Below are 23,648 nucleotides of genomic sequence, written 5' to 3'. Positions count from 1 at the left end.
GTGGGAAGCTACATAATATAGTAACATAGTATATGACAGCAGGTAAAGACCTGTATGGTCCATCCAGTCTGTCCAACAAGATAAACTCATTGTATGTGGTACTTTATAGGAGAAATTAGGCTGTACTGGTAATTTGCTTTCTATTAGTCCTATTCAGAGGCCTGTCCAAGGTTTCTGAGATGTTTATTCAGTGTGAAGTAATGGGTCAAATAACGATTTGTCACCTTGCTTGGTGCTTCCTGCATATCTCGTGTTCTTTACAAGCTGTGCAGAGATGAGAGGTCCACCCGTTTTCTCGTCTGGTTAGTGTTAGGTTGGCGAGTTGTTTAAGGTCCTACAAATAGGTGGGAAAATGTGGGATATAAATGTAACAAACGTTTTTAGCCTGAGCATTGACGCCGACTCCTTGGGTGCTGTGGGTGCTCGAGCACCCCCAATATTTCCCCGCCAGAACCGGAAGTTCCCCAGGAGCCAGCTCGTTGCCCGACCTCTTCTCCCACTCCCACAACAGTCCTTCGCCTGCCCCTCGCCTTCCTGCATGCCGCCCATAACATAAGTCACCTTATCGGGGTCCCGGCGGCAGCAGTATTAAAAGGCGAGCAGTATCGGCGAGTCGGCGCTTCAGCCTGCCTTCCCTTCTCGTTGCTCTCAGCTCTGCCTCTGGTCCCGCCCTTGCGGAAATGGGAAATGAGGGCAGGACCAGAGGCAAAGTCGAGAGCCTGCTCGTGCTTGCCTTTCACTGCTGCTGGGACGCCGGTAAGATGACTTTTAAGTTATGGGTGGAATGCAGGAAGGCGAGGGGCAGGCGAAGGACTGTTGTGGGAGAAGAGGTCGGGCTGGAACTCGAGTCGGAGGGAGGGAGGGATTGGGGTCTGGAACTCTGAGGAGAGGGGGGGCAAGGGGAGGGGGACAGATGCACTACCTGTAAAAAAAAAAAAAACTTAAGCACCCCCAATCATTTTGAAAAGCTGGCTCCTATGAGTCTGAGTTTCTCCTTACTGCTTGTCTACGTAAATACTGAGAGCTTGCCAAGAGAGATCTGTCTCAACTCAGTTTTCAGTTGTCTATCTCCACCTGCTGGTTGATGGACACAGCTGTCCCTTAGGTTCTGGTTTAGTACCTTACTAGTAAAACAGGCCCTCGTGTGCTTTGCATGTTTTCCTCCTAAATGGGTTTAGAACCTAGGGGATAGGAGAGTGGAAAATGAAGTGACTGAATGTTGAAAGCCACATGTATAGAAATTTGCTGAAAAATCAGACATTTTGAGCAGTGTTTTCATTTCTGAGCATAGCAAGACTTTTTTTTTTTTTTTTTTTTTAATGTTTTAGATAGCGGTCTGTGACCTTCTGATTTTTGACTTGATTTTCTCTCATTTTTAATTTAGATGTATTTTTATATTTATTTATTTATTTTATTTTATTTTTTGTAATAGTAGGTTTAATCCTCGTTGATGTAACAAACATAGCTAAAGTACATATTTCCAGTTGATTTTGCCAAAAAGCCAAGAAAGGATGGTCTCCAGTTCATAAACCTCATGCTTGTTCTTTACTGAAAGGCATTAGAAAAAGTTAATGCGATTACAGTCCCCTGGGCATCTGTTCAGGCTATTGAATTCTGTTCTTCCATTTCTGCCTCGTGGTAGTCACAAGGCCGCCACCACTACCACATTTCATGGACAGTAAGGTTCCGTGTTTGGAAAATTTTCCCTTGTGGTATCTGCTGTTTACTGTACATAACTGACAAAAGTACAATGTATTTTGATCTGCAATTGAGATTGACACATGACAGTGCTATGAATTGTTTGTGGTTTGAAATGGTTCAGGCAAGTAGCACAGATTTCAGACTGTTTCCATTAGGAGCAACTATTTTAAATAGATTTTAGAGTATTTGTTATGATTGTTTCCTTGCTGTCTAGGCTGCACTGTTCTGAACATGTGGGTGTTATCCCCTCCTACCAGCAGATGGTAGAGAAAAAGCTAGGCTTTTTTTTTCCAGTGAACTCATTGGTATAACCTGCTGGTGCACTGGGAAAGTTCCAGTATTTTTCTCTGCCTCTATCAGATGGTAGTTTGTTCAGATTTGTGCTCCTGGTTTCTGGCCTAGCTTTCTTCTCTGTTGGCTGCAGACGCAAATGGAGTTTGAGCCTAACAGCTGCTCCCAGATTACCCAGATCCTGGATTAGTCGTGGTTGAACATGGAGCCTGGGCGAGGTGTTTGGCTTGGTCCTGCAGGTCCCCATGCCGCCCCCCCCCCCCCCCCCCCTTATAGCCTGTATGCCCTATTTTGACGTTTCTTCACTGGGCTCCCTCTGCAACTCCCAGGCACTTGTGTGGAAAAAAAAGTGGGGGCCTCATTTGCCTAAAGAAAAAAAAAAACGGAGCACACTGCATGAGAGCAGGGCAGTGGCTGAAGACGGCTTGTGAAATGAGGCAGGTCTGCATGTGTCTGCCGGGGGAGGGAGTCGGAGAGGGGGGGCTACTGGAGCTGTTAGCTGCTCTTCCTGCACTGAAGAGTCAGGACCCATGGTCCCATAACCTTCAGCAGGTACAGCAGCCATTTTGGGTTTTTTAACCCTTTCCTCTCCTGCTTTTTTTGCAGCAGGAGAACCTGCAGCTTGGAAGGGTGAGGAGCATATCTCTTCCTCCCACCCCAGGTCTGCCTGGGGTCCCTAGTCTTTTTTTTTTCTTTGCCTAACTGATTGGGCAAGCCCTGCAGGATGCGGCTGGCCCAGCCCTGCAGGCAGCAGACGGGCCTTTGGGGGCCCATAGCCCTTTTTGTTTAGCTCCTGAGCTTGGCCCAACTGGTTTAGCAAGTCTGCAGGCAGTAGCTGGCTCCTTGGCTAGTGAAGGAGCCTAGATGGTTCTGGTGGGGCCTCATTCCAGGGGCTAGTTGCCATAGAGGAGATTGGGTAGTTCTAATGCCTCGAATATGTCAGCTACTTTTTGGTCTTCTCTCCCATGAGATATAAAACTTAGGTCCAGTATTAATATTTTAAAAAGGGATTAAAAGCAATTTTATTTTGTAGGATGTCTTTGACCAAGCGATAAGTTGGTACTCATTTTGATTTTGTAATACTATGTTATATCCTAGATCCTTGATCTAGTCTCTTGATTATGTAATCCGCTATGACCTGCTTTGCCGGTTTTAGTGGGCTATAAATAAAAATAACAGAGCCATATGGATGCCGGTGAAAGTGACTCAGATTACAAAGAATACTAATGCCCCCAACTGGTCATGTCTAAGAGATTGGCACACTTTTCTACATGCTGCTTTATGTCCCAATTTGAAATCCTTTTGGGAGACAATACACATAAGATGCCATACTATCTTTCAACTGCAAGAGGAGTTAAAATACCATATTGTAATCTGAAGGGCAGTGGGACTACAGTCTTCTCTCTCAAAGGAAGACGCACAACTACTATTTAGATTTCTGTTGCATTAAAAGTAATTCTGCTTCACTAGAAATACAGTACTGTGTTGGATTCCTCCACCTGGTGGAATATGGTATGTAACATGCATAAACTTGTATCAACAGTGGCAAAGAGGTTTAAGCCGAGACTGTGTCGATTTGGTGTACCTTGGATTAATATATTACTGAGTCTTGATATAATAACTCCTTAATTTTGTTAAATTTGATGCTGTTGTTTATTTGTTGTTTTTTTTTTTATTATGTTGAGTTTGGTGGTGGTTTGTAGTTAACATTTTCAGTAAAGAATTAAAAAAAAAAATCCTATTGTACACTGAAAAAGGAGAGTAGGTTACTTTTCCATTGGACAAAATGAGCTCTGCGGTATTCCCTGGTTCACTCGTTCTAGACTCCTCCGATCATGCCGCGCTGATAAATGTGGGTGTTAGTCCGGTTCTAGTAGCTTCTAGTGCTTGCATTTACCTTTCATCATCAGGGTACTAATGTGTTATTTTTTTAAGTGGGTTTGTAAGCATGGAAAGGGCAGCTTTTGACACTCTCAGAAGCAGAGAAGGGTTTTTTTTCCAGGTGAAAAATAACTTGATGCAGCTATGCCTGTGCCCTTTCACCCCTTCAAGAAGATTTAAATGTACTACTTACGTTTATATGGATATTCCTACAGGCAAAAATCTTCTGCAGAAATTGTCAGGGGCATTTTTTAACCCTCCTTAACGTAATAACATAGTAGATGATTGCAAAGACCAAAATGAACCATTTAGTCAGTCCAGCAAGCAGGTTAGGGTTTTCAGCTGATGCTCCATGCCATCCACATGCCTTCGTTTGTGAGGTTATAACTGCAGCTGCTTCAAGCACTGGGTGTTGCAGAAATGCGCGTGAGGGGATAATTTCTTTTGAAAGCATGAAATAAGGTCTGTTTGCTCCTAAAACCTGTTCTCTCATTTTTTTTTTTCTTGTTTACAGTATAAAGAAGTGTAAAACTTACTACGAAGTACTTGGGGTCAGCAAAGATGCCGGCGAAGAAGACTTAAAGAAAGCTTATCGAAAACTTGCCTTGAAGTTTCATCCAGATAAAAACCATGCTCCTGGGGCAACAGAAGCATTTAAAAGTAAAGTCAGAGGATTTCTGAGAGCAGATACTTCACACTTCTGGACTTCCAGACAGCTTCCCATTTTCAGTGCCACTTGAGGCTGTGCCTTGCTGGTTTTCAGTTGTCCATATCCACAAAAAAAAAGGAGAACTGGAGTGTGAAATCAAACATAAAATTACTTTAAAAAAAAAAAAAACTCCAGTAATACAAGTATACAAAGATGAAACAAGGTCTCAAAACACTTTTCATCAAGGAATGAAAAAAACACTCAGAGTCCTCCAATGATCCTTAAACATTGACATTGAGAAAATTCACATCACAGGCTCAAAAAGCCTTCCAGAAAACAAATTCAATTTTAATAAATATAAAAAAACTATGTTAAGTGGAAAACAGGATGTATTTTCAAAAAAACAGTACTGAACTTCAAAATCTTTTTGAAACAATTATGGTCCCACTGGCAGTGATCAGCATTTCGCAACTCACTGCTTCAGAGATTCAGGATTACCACATTTTGCATTTCTGTGTGGTTCACAGACCATTGGGTGATAAAAAGTGGCCTTTGCGCCCTTACATAGGTTTTTCCCTGCACACTAAATTCATTTTTACCATAGCACTAAAATGGCCGAATTTTTCCTTTTTTTTTTTTTTAAATTAATGTCCATGCGCTAATGTTGCCATTAGCATGCAGCCTTTAAAACAAATTAGCGCATGAGCACTTATTTTGTAGGCAGTAAGGGCTCACGTGCTTGGTGTGCAGTAATATAGCTGTGCTAATTGATTACTACTACAAATCATTTCTAGCATGCGGTTAGCTTGTGCAGACTTGGAAATAGCTGCACAGGAATGGAAGAAGTTGACATGGGATTCCTGTGGGAGTGTAGTCAAAATCTCTTGTGACTCCAGAATGAGACTTGGAATGCATTGAAAGAGGCAATTGGAGCATCAAAATGAGGCTTAGAACGTATAGAGAGGCGGTTGGAGCACCAGAATGAGGCTTGGAATGCTCAGAGAAACAGTTGGACCACCAGACTGAGGCTCGGAATACTCATTGTTTTGAGTAGTGAATACCATCCAAAAAAAACACAGGAAGCTGTTAGGGTTGGGAGGAAACAGGGCTGCAAGCTAGTAAAAATGTAAACTCCTGTGGGTATAGGGGGATGGATGGAGGAGATTAATTAAGGGGATGATGGGTGGAGATGGAACGGTTGGTATGGGGAGGGGGATGGATGGAGGTGATTAATTTCAGGAATGATGGGTGGAGATGGAATGGATCTTAGTGGGTATAGGTGGGTATGAATTAGATTCCATTGGGATGGGCGGGAACGAGTGAAATGTCTGTCTGTGCAACACGATGCCTGAGCATGTCCCATGGTAAGCCATTTTAAGGTGTAGTAAGCGCACACTAGTGCTTGTGGCACCTTGGCAAAAGGGTCCCATAGTAAGTTGAGACCTTGTTTCATGCTTTGTATATCTGTTACTGGAATTTTTTTTTTAAGTAATTGTGTTTCAGTTGTCCATATACAGGCCTTGACAAATTGCATTAGAATTTAGGAGCCAGCTGCTAAGAACCTCTGTCATAACCCTAACCCCCCCCCCCCCCCCCCCCCCCCATGTGTACCACAACTCCATTAGGGCCTGATTTGCTAAAACTGTTTTCCAGTTCTATGTCTAGGGAAAAGAAAGTTTTTGATAAATTTGGCCATTAACATGGCATTGCAATGTGTTGGCAGAAGGCAGCACCCCTTCACCAATTTCCAACAATCATGAGTGACCCCTGACAGTTGAGCCTGCGGAATCTGCCCGTTGTTCTATCATGGCCTAGATCCCCACCAGTCTCAGTCTCTCTCTCTCTTTTTTTCCCACTTCTCCGTGCTATTGTTGCTGCTGAAGACACAAGCACTTTTCTATCTCTGCACGCACAGCTGTCATTAGGTTTAAGCCACATGATGTAGGAGCTCTGGTGTTAGTCTCGTGTCTCATAACGCTAGCACTGGAATTCCTGCACTGCTTTAACCAAATGAGACCCACATGTACAGAGTAGAGCAGTACTTGTTCGCTGACCGTGGCCAGTTCAAAGACATGAACTCCTGGGTGTAAAAGTTGAATTTTAAAGGGAACTTATATATATAATTTTTTTTTTTAAATTAATGACCTGAAATACATATTTTTCTGCAGTTTTATTTTTTAACAAACCTTGGTTCAGACTCTTAAAGGAATAAATAATGAAAAGATCCATAAAAATTGTGTAGATTTATGAAAACATTTAGATGCCTACTTGGTCGTTTATTTGGGGAGCTTTGATTTTGTGTTGGATGTTTATGATGCTCAGAGCTGAGAAATGGTTGGGGGGAATAGGGTGCTCACACTCTGCATTGCCATTGGGGAAGTACGGATCAGGTTTCCATGCTAGATTTTGAAGTCCAGTGCTTAGTAGGATTACTGACACACATTTAAGATGCAGAGTTCTGAGTCAATGCTTTCAGCCTGTACCAGAGAGTGCTAGACAGGAAAGGGAGGGGATTTTGGATTTAGCATTGCCTTTTTCAGTTATAGCTCAAGGTGAGTTGCATTCAAGTACAGTGAGTATTTTCCTGTCCCCGGATGAATTACAATCTAAGGGGCGCTTTTAACAGCTGTAAAAAGTGACCTTAGCACACCCTTACATGGGCCTTTCCTGTGCACTTTAAGGCCATTTTTACATCTGGGGTAAAATGGCAAATTTCCTTATTTTTTTATATTAATGGTCACACACTAACTTTGCTATTAGCACATGGCCATTATAACAGATTAGCTCTGAGCCCTTACTGCCATCCATTTTGTAGGTAAGGGCTCACATACTAATCAGTTAGCACATGGCAATAAAGCTACACTAGTAGCCCAGAGCATGCCCACTTTTTGCCTCAGTCATGCCCCACCACAGAAAAATAGATTTTATTTTTTTTAGCACATGCGCATCCTGAAATTACCACAGGACCTCAGTGTGCCCCACATATGCCATGTTTTGCTGCGGTAAGCACTAATACATGCTTACCAAAGCTTTAAAAGGACCCCTAAGTTTGTACTTGAGACAGTGAAGGGTAAGTAACTTGTCCAAGATCACAAGGTGCCACAATGGGATTTGAACCAGGCTTCCCTGGTTCTCATCCTGCTGCTCTAACCATTAGGCTACTCTTCTACTTGTGGACCATGTATGAGTGCTTTGCAAGTCACAGAAAAGCATGACCATTCAACTCTGCAGGAGCTGTGGCCCACCCCATCGTTCATAGGTGGTCCCTGTAGTATCTGACTGATAGCCTGAGTTTCAAATTTTTCACATCTCTCCTGATCTTCATATATTAAATTCAGTACTTAGAAGGTACCTGATGGGAAGATTAATGGCTTGCAGGGAAGGATAGATAAAAAGGGATGTTTTATATAAGTTCTTGGTAATGGTGAGCCCAGGCCACCTCGTAGAGCTCAACTGTCCCTGAAAGAACCCTTCCATTAATATAGACAAATATTCCTCACCCTATAAGAATATTTCTTCTAAGCACCTTAGTAAAGCAATCTTGTTTCTTTGGTGCATCCTTTTTTTTGCCCAGAGAGAGTTCTTTATTTTAAGCTCCCTCTAGTTCCAGGATGTCCTTCGACATGATGCTGCCCAGAACCGGCTGCGTTGCCTAGGGCTTGGCTTGGCTCAAAAAACAGTATAACACTCTTGGATGTCGGGGGGATTCTTAAATGTTTTGCCTTTTCATTTTAGTACCTAGATGTGACGAGGTATTTTCTGGGTTCCCAGTTGCCCAGTGACTCGGCCTGCAGAAATGTCATTGAGTTGGAGGGGGTGAGGGGGAGTGGAGGAGGGGAAGGATGATCTTCGTCTGCTGTGAAGCTGATTTTCTGCACTGGTGCTGTCATGACATACTCTCATTGACTTCAGAGATTGGAAATGCTTATGCTGTACTGAGTAATCCAGAGAAGCGGAAGCTCTATGATATGACTGGCAGTGAGGAGCATGTGAACAGCAACCAGAGCAATGGCGGCTTTGATTTCCACCGTGGATTTGAAGCAGACATAACTCCGGAGGACCTCTTCAATATGTTCTTTGGAGGAGGCTTTCCCTCAGGTATTGTCTCTTTTTTAAAGCATTTGGATATGAGAACTGCCAACGGAAGTCATTTTTTCAGCTTGAGATATGCTTGGACTGGGAGTGCTGGACTTTTCTGTCCATTAGACACGGGTTGATAGCCAGATTTCTTTCAGTCTTGGACTGGCTGTTGGGAATGATAAGGGGGCATGGCCAGTACAATATTTTACTCTAAAAATGTGTTCTCACTAACACTCTTTGCTGATGCCCTTTTATACACTCTTATGGCCTCCTGTCTACCTCTTCCCCCTTTACCTGCCTCATCTTCCCCCTTTGATTCCTGCCTGGGAACACTGGGGGTGGGAGGTGGGGGTGTACATGTGTAGGTATCTGTAGGTTAGGTAAGTAGATATAGATGTGTATAATAATGTATGTTTTCTTTCATTATGAGTGCAGGAAGGATATTTATAAATAAAAGCAGTTAAATATGCACACCCATGAGTTCTACATGCGTGGGAGTGGTCATTTGTCCAAAACGTGTTGCAACCAGTACATAGCTCATCTTCTATGCAGAGTGCACTGAAGCACAGCAAAAGAAATCAGTGCAGTGAAACCAGATGTAAGCGAACCATTTGCCCAAAACAAATTTAAAACTGTCATGTCCAATTATATTAGCTTCCCAAAGCTGTTATTAGTACTATCAAGACTATCCATCCTGTGATGTGACTGCTGAAACTTGGTCACAGTGGATAAACACAATCTCCTCATAAAGTGTTCGATATTTTCTTTTACATTGTACACAAACATCCAAAAGTGAAATGAACAAAAACCTAGCAGATCTTAATTTGATATATCAGGTTTTTTTTTTTTTTTAACCACATGGCCCTTTTATTGATTTATTAAATGCTTTGCATAGAATTCAACAGTGTTACAATGAAAAACACCTTGATAAAATGTAAACATGGTATCTGCCATGATAATTATCCTAAGTTTTAAACTGGTAATGAAGTCTGAGAACATCAGACTCTCTTGTGCTTGTCATTCTTGAATGTACATTACAGACTTGCAACAGGTGCTGCTTTTGCTCCCACAGGTAACGTGCATTCATTTTCTAATGGACGGGCCAGGTACAGTTACTACCATCAGCACCCTCACAGCAGCCACGAGCGACAAGAGGAGAGGGGAGATGTGAGTACATGTGCTCTGTAAAACTGCTGTCTCCTTTAGACAGAGAGTGGTCTGGGGGTTTATCATGTCAAGACGTAACAAAGTGCAGGTGTTAGAAGTAAATGGGGAAACCTTTTTTTAAGAAAATAGTTTTTCTTCTGAAGGTCTGATATGGAAAACTTGAAAACAGTGGGAGAATTTCCAGAAATTGTACTTTTGTGTGGATGTAGAGTGTGAGGTCAATGGTTGTTTTTAGGGTTTCTCTTAGCACTGTTGGAGCAGTCAAACATTTTTTCAACCTTGTTGAGCTCCTCCAGCTCATGGCTCTATTTTCTGGTATTTGACTGTTGGCACTATTTCAGATAAACCTGTATAACCTTTCAGTTATCAGGTGTTTTTTTTTTTTTGTAATGTTTGAAAAATCATTAGTAATGTGTGGAGAATTTTTAATGCTTTATTACAAAACTAGTAAAAGAAGCCCGTTTCAGAGCAAATGAAATGGACGCTAGCAAGGTTTTCGTCGCCAACACGCACCTCCCTCCCTCCCTGGCCAACTCCTTCGTTGTTCTGCATTGCTCTGCTCCAACGTCATGACGTTTGACGTGAGGGCGGGGCCCGGAGCGATTTGCCGCCCCTCCCTGCCAACCCCTTCGTTCTGCCATTGCTCCGCCCTCTAGGGCGGGGCCCAGAGCAATTTTGGTGGCTTCACCACCATGAACCTTCGAACCTTTTTGAAGGAAGTCAGAGCTTGGCTTCACTGACGTCAGTGTCCTCAGAACATTGAGGGTGAGTTTTATTATAGTAGATGGAACCTTTCTTCCACTGCATTCTCTTCAAATCGATATACATGCTCAAAATGAGCAGACAGGGAATAGCAATAGTAACTCTAGCTTTGTTTAAAAAACAAGTATGCACAGAAAATGAAGGTGCATATCTATCTCTGTGGATACTTTTTCCAGGGCAGCTTTCAGGGAAAATTAAGCTATGGACTTTGTACCAACGTGCACTGCTTTGAAAATAGCTGTGATTTTTTTTTTTTTTTTTTTTTTTTTTTCAAATGTTTTTGCTTCCCTAAACTCATGGTGTGTTTTCTCTTCATTTTATTCTGCAACTATCATTTACACTGGCAGAAATAGTGCAAGGATCTTAGATATCCTAGGCAAGCCTTTAGTCCTGTACCCTCCTGTCATTATATATGTATATACTAGCAGAGACTCCGACACAGCATCTGTCCCTCTCTCTCCTACCATCAGCACACTTCTTTCTCTTCCTTCACCCTGTGAATTTTCAGGTCAACCTCCCCCCCCCCCCCCCCCCCCCCCAGAAGGAGGAGAATCTCCAGCTTTTTTGTAAAAAGTGACTAGAGACAAAGGGAGGGGGAGGAGCTTGGGGTTATTTTTTCCCATTTGCTTAAAGGTACAGAGGGAGAGAACAGGAAGAATCCCCCCCCCCCACTTTTTTTTTGTTACATTTGTACCCCGCGCTTTCCCACTCATGGCGGGCTCAATGCGGCTTACATGGGGCAATGGAGGGTTAAGTGACTTGCCCAGAGTCACAAGGAGCTGTCTGTGTGCCGGGAATCGAACTCAGTTCCTCAGGACCAAAGTCCACCACCCTAACCACTAGGCCACTTCTCCACTCTTTTTTATTTTTTTCAGTTGATGACTTAAAAATAAAGTTTTATACTGTGGGAGGGAGATATGAAGGCTGTAGGCATTCTTCTTTTTTTTCCCCATCTCTTACCAGGCTGGGGAATGGCTTTTCCTTTCCTTTTGTTTTTTTTTTTTATTATTGGCTGCAGGAGGAAGAGAAAGACCGTAAGGGAGGTGGTTTCCTTTTTCAAATTTTCAGCTGCTAGAGAAAAGGAAGATTATGGGGGCAATGAGGGGAGCATTTTTTCCTTTTTTTTCAACCTTGACTGCTGGAGGGAGGAGGAGGGAACTGCCCTAGGACCTTTTTGTATTGCATGAGGCCAAGGAAGGAAGCCCAGCCTCCCCCCTCTTACTCCCCTATAAAATACACACGCACAATCCACCGCCCTTCCTTCATACGCAACCTACACTCTCCAAATACATTTCCATACCAGCTGCATACCCCCTGCCATCATACCAACCCTCAGTCAATACCTCCACACTGAGCCCAAAACCGAGATGTACCTAGAGCTGAAAATGAAGGAAGGGAAGTTGCACCATTGTGTTGTCAAACTTGTAAATTTGCACTTCACAAACTTGTTAATGCTTGTGGCAACACATCTGATCTTGTGATGCATGAGAACAGCAATCGGGAAGTGCCAGTCCATGAGTGTTAAAAGTGCTTGCAGTACTGTGCCTTAAAAGTAGGTCAGTGTTCTGAAGGTTTACAGGTCTTTGTTACCTTTCAGTTCCTGGCCTCCTAGGCTCAACTTCAGGGCTCAGTAACTATGTACTTCATTATTGGTAATGTATTAGGTAATTTGTTTTACATTTCTCATTGCTCTATTACACTCCACAGGGAGGCTTCTCCATGTTCATCCAGTTGATGCCCATATTCGTATTGATAGTTGTCTCTCTATTAAGCCAGCTGATGATGTCTAACCCACCCTACAGTTTATATCCCAGATCGTAAGTAGTGCCCTTCAAATCCACTTTACAGTTGAAAGTGAATTGTCTCTCTCTCTTCTTCTCTCTCCCCCTCCCTTTCATGTTTCTAAGCTCTGTTCTCACAAATCCTGTATTGCTATTGCTCATATAAAGCAGAAAGATGATAACTTGTAAGCTCCTTCTCCTTATTATAAGATTTATGGTTTGGGACGGGAGGGAAAAGGAAGTGTCAGAAACGAGAAAAGCAGTGTCACCGTGTTCATGTGAATGCAGCCAGACTTTTGGCAGGGGGGAATAGTTTTATAGCTGGACATCCATAAGAAATAGAAAAATGCTCTTTTTTTATGCAGGCAGCCTAGATTTCTAGGGGTGCACAAGTTTCTGTGAAGCAGGTGAAGCTATGTGTGCATGCATATTTTATAAAGTAGCAGATACCTTGCAGCTCCATCCCAGTTCCATCCAAATGCCACACCCCAAAATGACTATACATTGATCACATAGAAATGTATAGTCTTACCAGCATGCATACCTGTTCAATTTTATAAAGCAATATTTCTCACCTGTAACAGATGTTTTTCTTAGACAGCAGGATTGATGAGGCACATGTGGGTGACGTCATCCATTGGTACCAGGATGGAATTGCTCTACCAGAGTTCAGAACTTAGTGTAATGTTTTGATTAAGAATAGCCTTCCTGTACACAGCAGTCTCTGCAGCATCTCAGTTAGCTTGAAAGCTAGAAGGGATTATCTGCCTTATCGGTCTTTTCATCTGTGGAAGACACCTATTACAGGTAAGCAACATTGCTTTTTTTTCTATTGACAAACCACACAAAAAAAGGGGAAATAGAAATAATTACAGGGAGAAAATTATGCAGTATGAAAAATAACAAAACTCCCTCCTTACAGGTACAATCAAAATTCAAAAAACTATATATAAATGTTTGAAATTGTGCTCATAATAATAGAGATGGCTACAGTCACATCTCATTTAATTATAATCATTGCAAAATAAACTTTAAAATTCACATCTCAAGAAGTAACATCTTTGCCAGTTGGATGCTAGAAATTGGAAAGACTTCATAGAAAGGAAGGAGATTCCTGGTCCCCAACATAGACCACGTTTTGCCAATGCTTCCTCAGGGAGACCCCAAAGTTAAATACAAGAAAGTAATAGCATCCATTTTGCACAATTACAGTCCCAACATCACTGATTCAATACTAGGAAGTGGTCAATAAATTTCCCAAATTTTTACCTGGCGAAAAAGCAAATCTAGGAGGTTTATTAAAAAATACTATGTATTTTGTAACACATGGAGGAGTGGCCTAGTGGTTAGGGTGGTGGACTCTGGTCCTGGGGAACTGAGTTCGATTCCCACTTCAGGCACAGGCAGCTCCTTGTGACTCTGGGCAAGTCACTTAACCCTCCATTGCCCCATGTAAGCCGCATTGAGCCTGCCATGAGTGGGAAAGCGCGGGGTACAAATTGTAGCTGGGTCCCCCTTCCAAGGCCCAGCCAGGCTCGACCCTGTTTAGCTTCCTTCCTCACACGACTGTTGCCTCGCTCCACACCACCTTGGCCTGTTCTGGGACTCAGCGCCAGATCTCCTGAGAGCTCACAGGACTTCCTCCTCCCTCTATTGTTTCCACAGAGGCTCAATCAAGGCAAAACGTTTATAAGAAAATAACCTTTATTTTCTTGCTTCCATTCAGCATAAACACAAAGGGAAACACCTTAATCCCAGGTTGTTAAGGTTTGCTGCCACAGTCTCATTCAGGTTTTAAACAGTCCATATAACTACACTCCTTTTAACCAAAATTACTTCTCTTTGGAACAGAGCATATCCAGAAAGGCAACCCAGCAGCTCTGTATCATGTAGCCCCAGCACTTTCCAGTATCAAACAGTTTATACAGCTTTTCCTGCTTCATCTTACAGCACAGATAAACTTGGTCATGCTGGGGTTTGCATTGTATTCAGCTCCTGTCTCTTTCTTGAGGCCAGCACCTGTCCCCTCTTTAGCAGAGACCTTCCCCAGTGCCTCAGCCTCTCTCCTCCGGTCTTCCACCACTGTCTCCAAGGAGCTGCCAGCCACCCCCTCAAAATACCTTTTCTCGTTTGGGCCCAAGCCCCAATCTCCATCTGCTCCTCCTCTAGTCCTTCAGCAACCTCCATTTTATCCTCCTCCCTAGCTTCCTCCGCCCCCAACCTCTCCAGCTGGCCCTCATTACCTTCCTCAGAAACCATTTCCCAATCTTCTATCTCCTCCCCTAGCTCCTGCACAGCCAGGTGGGGAAGAGAGGGATTCTGGGAATGGTAGTTCCTCCCCTTCTTCCTTAACCCTGCTAGCCTTTCAGCCTCCGGTAGTCCGGCTTTCTGAATGCCGGAGTGGTGATTATGAAATCTGCCCTGCTGGGGTTCCCCTGCTCTCTGCACCCCCTTTCCTCATGACTTCCGTGATCCCTTTTCACCTGCCTGCTCACAAAATGTAAGAAAATAAAATAAATGCCAGAATTGTATAATGATTTTTTGACAGCAAAGGCTCTGATGGAGCATGGTAATACACAAAGATGAGTGGATTAATACTTGGCAAACAGTGGAACCCGGTGGATTAAATAAGGAAATAGAATGATGAGCCTTCCTTTTAGGCTGTCATATAATGTGACATTCACTTTTGACCAATCATCTGTGTGTTTTGCTTTTTAAACCTAGGTCTCCTTTGTAGAGACAGTGTGTTTGAATGTGTCTCATTAATATCCAGCCATTCCTGCCACTCTTATTATTAGGGCTGCACATTGATAAAAAATTTTAATCGCACGATTAATTGCATAAAGTGCTCCCCTCGCTCTTTCTCCTGTACAATGCAATATATAGATGATAGATGTAAATTCTCAAAACTGACACATTTCAATTTCTAAACTAAAAATAAAATAATTTATCATACCGTTATTGTCTGGCGATTTTTATCTTTTAAATTATCTCATTCCGTGTGCTCTGAACTCTGTTTCCAGGGCTTCCTGTCTATTCACTATTTCTTTTTTTTTTCTCCTTTTTCACTTTGCCTTATATCCATCTTTCAAATTCAACTTTTCGTCCATTGTTCCTCCTCCTTCTCAAATCTATCTACTTTTCATCCCTTCCTTCCTCTCCATTCATGGCCATCTCCTCCCTTCTTGTTCCCTTTCCCTTCCTTCTGTGAGCACCATCTCCTCCTGTCTCCCTTCCCCTCCTCTCTGAGGGCACCATCTCCTCTCTTCCCTTCCTTTCCCTGGGCACCATCTCACATACAAACCTCCACTTGAGACAGGATACTTTGATCCAAGTCTCCTCCCCCTGTGCATATTTTTCTCTCTGTGGGAACACCCTCCCCCATGCACGCTCTGAAATATTCCCTCCCACTCCCAATGCTCCGGCAGCAGACACATGGCTGGTGCAAGCACCCCAGACGCTGATGCACACTGTTGTAAAATCCCCGCCAAGTGCTCATTGAGCATGGCCTGAATATGCTCATCGAGAGAGGCCATCGGGAAAGAGAAGGGTATGTGTATAGCAATTTGCAGACTCTCATGGCTGCTCTGACTTGGACCCTGCTGTCCAGCAGAAACTGGCAGATGCTACATGCCTTTTTGGAGACAAGGTGGAGGAGGTTGCTGACCTCATCAAGAAACACACCGACACCATTCCTGCTATCTCCCACCGTGTTCCTTCACCTTCCTCCCTCATCTAGCAGGGTTCCTAGTACTCAGAGGCATAGGCACGCTTCTTCTCGCCAGCCTCAGCAGGCTCCGTCCCATTGTGCTCGTTCTCATCAACAGGGTGTGCCCAAGGTCCAGCCATCTCCCCAGTCGAAGCAGGGGACAATCTTTTGACTGGCACCAGCAGAGCATAGCTGCAGTACAAGTGACCATTCCGGATGACCTGCTGGTTGGGGTGAGGCTGAATTTTTTCCAGGAAGGGTGGCCCCTTGTAACCTCAGACTGGTAGGTTCTTCACCTAGGTTACGTCCCGCATTGGTGTCAAATACCACCAGATTGCCTACCAAGAGCGTCTCACTTCAACTCTCAGCACAAGCAGGTACTTGCAGAGGAACTCTCCGCCCTTCTAGAGGCCCATGTGGTCGAGCCACCATGGGAAGAAGGGAGGGGATTCTATTCCAGGTACTTCTTGTGCCAAATAAAACAGGGGAGATATGGTGGTTGGGAGGCGGGGATAGTGCTGAGCAGACTTATACGGTCTGTGCCAGAGCCGGTGGTGGGAGGCGGGACTGGTGGTTGGGAGGCGGGGATAGTGCTGGGCAGACTTATACGGTCTGTGCCCTGAAGAGGACAGGTACAAATCAAAGTAGGGTATACACAAAAAGTAGCACATATGAGTTTATCTTGTTGGGCAGACTGGATGGACCGTGCAGGTCTTTTTCTGCCGTCATCTACTGTGTTACTATGTCCTAGACCTGAGGGACCTGAACAAAGTAAAAAAAAAAAGTTCAGGATGGTTTCCATGGGCAAACTTCTCCCCATGATTCAGGAACACGATTGGCTATGCTCTCTGGACTTAAAGAATGCTTATACCCACATCCCAATACTTCCAAGTCACAGGAAGAATCTTTGATTTTGATTGGGGACACTTGCGTCAACTCCCAGTGTCTTGCAGTGGTCGCAGTGTCGTTACGCAGACTGAGAGTCCATGTGTTCCCCTATCTGGACAATTGGCTGGTGACGAGCACGTCGAGGGACAGTGCTCAGGAGTCTGTTTGGAGAACTATTCTGGTGTTAAGAGCTACTAGGGTTCATTTTAAACTTCCCTAAGTCCCATCTCCAGTCCATTCAGACTATGATAACATGAGAAGAATGGTGGAAAAAAAAAACTTAGAGGAGCAGCTGCAAACGTCAAAACTTTACATCAGGTTTGGATGCTGTTCAAAAATACCATCCTGGAAGCTCAGGCCAGTTGTATTCCATGTATTAAAAAAGTAGGAAGGAAGACCAAAACGACAGCCGGCATGGTTAAAAAGTGAAGTGAAGGAAGCTATTAGAGCTAAAAGAAAATCCTTCAGAAAATGGAAGAAGGATCTGACTGAAAATAATAAGAAACATCAAAAGAAATGGCAAGTCAAATACAAAGCGCTGATAAGGAAGGCAAAGAGGGACTTTGAAAATGTTTTTAGGTATGTTAGAATTAAGAAGCCGGCAGAAGAATCAGTTGGACTGCTAGATGACTGAGGGGTAAAAGGGGCACTCAGGTAAGACAAAGCCATAGCGGAGAGATTAAATTAATTCTTTGCTTTGGTCTTCACCGAGGAAGATTGGTAGAGATGCCAGTGCTGGAAATGGTATTCAAAGCTGACAGTGGTACCGGAGGGTGACCAATGTAACGCTGATTTTTAAAAAAGGTTACAGAGGTGATCCGGGAAACTATAGACCGGTGAGCCTGACATCGATGCCAGGCAAAATGGTAGAGACTATTTTAAAGAACAAAATTACAGAGCATATTCAAAAGCATGGATTAATGAAACAAAGTCAGCATAGATTTAGTGAAGGGAAATCTTGCCTCACCATTCTACTGCATTTCTTTGAAGGGGGTGAACAAATATGGATAAAGGTGAGCCAGTTGATATTGTGTATCTGGATTTTCAAAAGACATTAGACAAAGTACCTCATGAAAGACTCCAGAGAAGATAGGAGGTAATGTTCTATTGTGGATTGAAAACTGGTTAAAAGATAGAAAACAAAGAGTAGGGTTAAATGGTCAGTATTCTCAATGGAGAAGGATAGTGGGCTTCAGGGGTCTGTGCGGGGACCGCTGCTTTTTAACATACTTAAAAATGATCTAGAGTTGGGAGTAACTAGTGAGGTAGTAGTTAATTTGCTGATGATATAAAGTTTATTCAAAGATGTTAAATTAGAAGAGGACCTTACGAGACTGGGTACTGGGCATCCAAATGGCAGATGACGTTTAATGTGAGCAAGTGCAAAGTGATGCATGTTGGAAAGAGAAACCCAGAGGTAAAATTATGCCTTACCTGCTGATAATTTTCTTTCCATTAGTAGCAGCAGATGAATCCTGGAATTGGTGGGTTGTGTCCATCTACTAGCAGATGGAGATAGAGATTACAAAGGTGAAGGCAGTGATACCAGACGATCAGCTCCTCCTTCACTTCAGTATATGTCCCATCACCAAGCAGAATCAGACAAGAAACCAGGAAGCCTTTCTCACCAACCAAACACAACAGAAAACTAGACGATCAACTAACTTATACTCATCTTTAGTGGAAGCTCTTGGTCTAGGGACACTCTTCTCCGGACACGGCACATGTTTCACTAAATTTCTTTTTCAAGGAAGTCCCCTGATATTGGGCATCGCTCAACCTGCCTACATAGTTGATCAAGTCTACTATTTTCAAAAGTTTTATTTAACAATTAAAATCAATATAGGAAAGTGGCAGTCATTGAACTAGTGACGATTTAAGTTTGTAAGACACTGTGCATGAGCGTGTTAGCACAGCGTGTTACTACCAAGGTTCATTGTCCAAAACATTTACTTGGGTTTTTAGCTGGATTTTTGTGGATGTCAGTGAAGAGCTTTTGTTACCTGGAATGTGTGTTTTTGATTATATAAATCCAGCATATATTTGATTTAATTTGAAGTCATACTTTTACTTTTGTTTTTTATAAAATATGCATGTACGTACTTTAGGCATTTATGTCTGCGCCTGAACAGGCTTAAGTGTCATCGGCTTCAAACAAGCCACAGTTTCTGCTGATTTACCCGTAGTATTTTATAAAGAGTCAGACACCTATGGCTTTAGAAACTAGGCTAAAAATATATACTCATGTTTCTTCTCCAAACCTAGACAACTTGTTATAAAATTGCCTTCTTTTTTGCCCAGTTTTTACCAAATATTGCAGTGGCTTCATACAATTCCTTTTCTGAACTGGCCAACATGAAGCCATTTAAGTTAATTTTCAAAAAGCGCTTGGATAGTTGGCTCTATGCCAAATATCAAAGTGCCCTCTCCCCCAAATCTGTATTTACATATAGGCCTGTGTATGTATTTAGCCCTATGTATAGTGTTATACATAAAGAAGAGAGGGCAGGGTTAGGGCATTAAGGGGGTGGAGCAATAAATAGGTGCTGATATTCGGTTACCTCTATATATAGCTTACAAGTTTGAATTGGATGTGAAGGAAAACAAGTATAAGCTGGGGTGTCTACGCCAAATATATGTGTAGCACCGATTTCTGGCTTGCATATAAGTAGCTTATATGTAGAAGCCCTGATATGTTATTTCTGTATATAAGCATACATACAATTAGTATATTCAGCAGTGCTAGATATATGTATTAAGGGCAGTTCTATAACATGGTGCCTGATAGGAGCCTATTCTGTAAAGGAAAATGGGCACCTACTTTCCTTTATAGAATACTAGCCTAATCAGGTGTATGTGTGCATAATGGGCATGAGTTCTTTTGCCAGCTATAGAGCTGGTATAAGCAAATATAACTTACAGAAGCAAACTTAACTTACAGAATAATGTGTAAGTATTAGGGGTAGGAGAGGGTGTGTAGCCTTTCTTGTTAGTGTCCATAGGTAGCAATATATACAACAGATGCAGAATACTGTAAGTTAAACATGTAAGTAGTAGCCTAGCCCTGCCCATACTTCACCCATGTGAATGCACCTTTGCAGATACCCTTTTAACTTACATGTCAGGTGTTTTCAGAATAGTGCTTAGGTAGGATTTTGGTATGTACCTGCATATGTGCATATATGTATATAAATACCATTATTTTTAACATTTACACATGCAATGGGCACATAACCTTTAGCACTTATGTTATAAATTGCCACTGAATATAGTAATAATTTGGATTGTCTAGATTTAGATGTTCCAAATTATTCCTGAGTCACCTTACTCAAAATTGACATAATAATTGTTAGGCAAGTATTTAGCTCTTTTCCAAGGGGAGGCAATCCTAAGAAAGGATGTCCGGGTTGCATATAGCTCCCGGGTCCCTTCTGACTTTTTTGCAGGGCACTAACCACTGAGCCATTTTGCTGACTGACATGATACTTTTCTGATTGTGCAGTTACTGTTTTACAGAAGGTCCCAAGCACTGGTCCTCGAGAGTCCTAAGTAAAGCCCAACCAAACCCATGATTTTTGGTTTCTGCCGAAACCGAATTTGGCTGCTCGGTTTTGACAGAACCCAAAACCATAAATGAAAATGCCCCCCCCCCTCTCCTCCAACCAAAGAAATCCACATCCCCCATCCCTGGGCCTATCTTAAGAAGCCCTAGTAGTCTAGTGGTTTCTTTGGGGGTAGGTTCCAACCACAAAATGGCTGACGGGACCTTTTGTGGCATTCTCGGCAGCCATTTCCATTAGAGCAGCGGCATGGTGCAGGAATGAGTGGGTGGGATTTGCTCCTGCTCCTAAAGAGGCCAGTAAACCACTATGGCTTACTAACGTGGGCCTGGGGGGAGGCCTGCCAGTGTCGGGAAGGACTAATTGTGGGGGGTGAAGTGGACTGAGTTTTGGTTTCAGCTGAAAATGCATAGGCATTTTCAGTTGAAACCTGAACCCAGATTTCGGGTCGGTTATGATGCCGAATCAAAATTCAGTCGGCCTCTAGTCCTAAGCAGGTCTTGTGTTCAGGATGTTCAGAATGAATCTTCTTGAGATTACATGGGCAGGTTTTGCTTTAAAATCTGCAGCCATCATGGACCATTTAATCTGTCATGCACTCCGAAAGCAGTAAGTGAACACATCTGCCACCAGCATCCTTTCAAAACTGACTATTGAATTTTATTTTAAAGGACTTGTGTGAAGAGACATTTTGTTTTCTCTTGACAGCGGCACAGGACAAACCATTAAAATGCAGACAGAAAATCTTCATGTTCCTTACTACGTCAACAAAGATTTTAAGACTGAATACACTGGCATGTTGTTACAGAAGATAGAAAAGAACGTTGAGGAGGATTATGTGACTAATATCCGCAATAACTGTTGGAAAGAGAGACAGCAGAGTAAGTCCAATGACACACCTTCCTCTTCTGTTGCTCCTACCCCATTCAGTTTAAGTTCCTTTTTGCCCTAGAGAGAAAGATATTTCAAAATGCATTTTAAAACTAAATTTTCTTCAACCTTTTGTTCATGTAAATTCCTGCCCCTTGGATTCTTGTGCTGAGTGATTATGGATCTTGGCACTTGCTTAGATGAGAGATCCCCAGCATCCCGTTTGTAAACTGATTTACACAAGACTAGAATGGACAAATATGTGAAAACATATACCCCTAAAATACAGTGTCCTATATTCCAAGAAAAGGAAGATAACGTCCTGTTAGAAGTGCTTTTGTACCTCAGAAAAAGCAGTAAAACGTTACCTCGGGCATTGGGGCATGTGTGTACTTTCCTGCATTTATGGAGTGGGAGAGTGGGATTGGACTGCATGTGTACGATCCTGATTTTTTTCCAATCCTCTTCATTTTAGAAACAGATTTGATGTACGCCGCAAAAGTATATCGTGATGATCGTCTGAAGAGAAAGGCAGATTCCATGCCCATGGAGAACTGTAGGGAGTTAGAACGGCTGACCAGTCTCTATAGGAGTGGATGAACCTCAACTAGCACGTGCACTTTCTCTATAAATATGTACATGGGGTTCATTTTGTACTGTAAGATAAGAAAAAAAAAAAAAAACCTTCATTTCCCAAAGGAGAAAGCAAACACTAAAACTGTTATGCAGCTGTCCTCGGAGACCTGTGGCTGGAAAAGATCATCCCATTCACTTTCAGGTAGTGTAAAGGCTACAAGAAGACTATTGTAAATATCTTTAAGGCTTACTTCAGCTGCATATGTGGACTCCTCCTTTGGGAATGGCCATCACCTCTTGAAAAAGCTTCCCCACGTCACTACTTCTTGTCTAATGCTCGTTTGGTTTGTAAATATATGAAGGAAAATGTAATGGTTTGTAAATATATGAAGGAAAATGTAATTGTGTATAAGAGCTATGTGTTTTCTATTTAAAAACTCAGAAATTGAGCTCCAAACTGAGAACTTCTCCCTGCTGGGTTAAAAGTGTGGATGTGTCACTCCATGCAAGTCGGATATTGGCTACAAGACCGAAAAGTGTCAACTCTAGGTGTTGTCAGATGCTAGATTATCTGACACTTTTATGAGGAAAGTGGAGGAGAACAAAGTTAATGTGCTATTCTGTTTGTAAGAATTGCTAAGCTGTGATGTAAATATTTTCACCACTAGCTGATTTTATTTTAGGAGAATCATAATTTAATTCTCACCCGCTCTCCCCCATTTTTTTTTAAATTTCTCACCCACCCCACCAGATGACACACCTAGGTTCTTTTAATGGCTGAGGGCAGGAAATTTTGAAGTCTGTTCTTTTCACCAGTTGGGGCTGACCCCTTTCCCAGTCTCCAGTGCATCACTTCCACAGAAGGGCAGGCCTGAAAAACTGCAGTTTGAAAACTGTTGCACAGATTCTTGGAACATACTTTTAAGACTGATTAAACAGTACCAAAGACTTAGGCCTTTTAAATTTCAAATTTGAGGAAGCCCTAAATCCTTTTAAATATACATTTTTTTTTTTGTTACATTGTACCTCGCAGTTTCCCACTCATGGCAGGCTCAATGCGGCAATGGAGGGTTAAGTGACTTGCCCAGAGTCACAAGGAGCTGCCTGTGCCTGAAGTGGGAATCGAACTCAGTTCCTCAGTTCCCCAGGACCAAAGTCCACCACCCTAACCACTAGGCCACTCCTCTTCCTCAGTTCCCCAGGACCAAAGTCCACCACCCTAACCACTAGGCCTCTCCTCCATCACATGCCCTCCTACTCTTAAAAAAAAAACCAAACCTGTATAAATGAGCAGAAGTGTGAAGTCCACGATGCCATATGACTTGTCATCATACCCCAACAAGATGACTATTATACCTGCATTATATGACCCGAGTTAGAATAGATTCAGTACTGTTGGGATTGTGAACCTGTGTGGCATGAGTTAAATGTATTGGCTTTAAGTTGTCATATCTAAAACAGCATTTTATCTGCTACTCGGGGGTTCTCAAACTCTTCTAATCAGAACCTCACTTTTGAATTGAGTCAAGAGACTTGCCATAAAATAGAATGACTTCCAAATCTAAGTTACTCATGTAGTGTTCCTCAAAGTTGTAAGTGTGATGCCCTGTGTTCAGTTATTTACACAGTTTGGTACTATTGCTTTGTCCTTTATTTTGCATCTTACAAGATTCCTTAGCCCCACACACTGGGATCACATCCTTCATCTTGAGGAAAGGGTGGATAAGGAAGCT

General features: G+C 42.6%; 1 protein-coding gene across 1 annotated transcript in view; it reads left to right on the top strand.

Annotated features, from left to right (window-relative positions):
* The window catches only part of DNAJB14 (DnaJ heat shock protein family (Hsp40) member B14), a 63,880-nt gene extending 40,920 nt beyond the window's left edge, over positions 1-22,960 (top strand). Inside the window, exons 3-8 of the mRNA XM_030190740.1 lie at positions 4,388-4,533; positions 8,435-8,620; positions 9,675-9,769; positions 12,239-12,348; positions 21,178-21,350; positions 21,815-22,960. Coding sequence (XP_030046600.1) covers positions 4,388-4,533; positions 8,435-8,620; positions 9,675-9,769; positions 12,239-12,348; positions 21,178-21,350; positions 21,815-21,939 — 835 coding nt within the window. The 3' untranslated portion in view covers positions 21,940-22,960. The remainder of the gene's footprint in view (positions 1-4,387; positions 4,534-8,434; positions 8,621-9,674; positions 9,770-12,238; positions 12,349-21,177; positions 21,351-21,814) is intronic.
* Positions 22,961-23,648: the final 688 nt, after the last annotated feature.

This window comes from Microcaecilia unicolor, chromosome 2 (genome assembly GCF_901765095.1).
Source record: "Microcaecilia unicolor chromosome 2, aMicUni1.1, whole genome shotgun sequence".
Classification (NCBI taxonomy): domain Eukaryota; kingdom Metazoa; phylum Chordata; class Amphibia; order Gymnophiona; family Siphonopidae; genus Microcaecilia; species Microcaecilia unicolor.
This window is presented reverse-complemented; position numbering and strand designations above follow the sequence as displayed.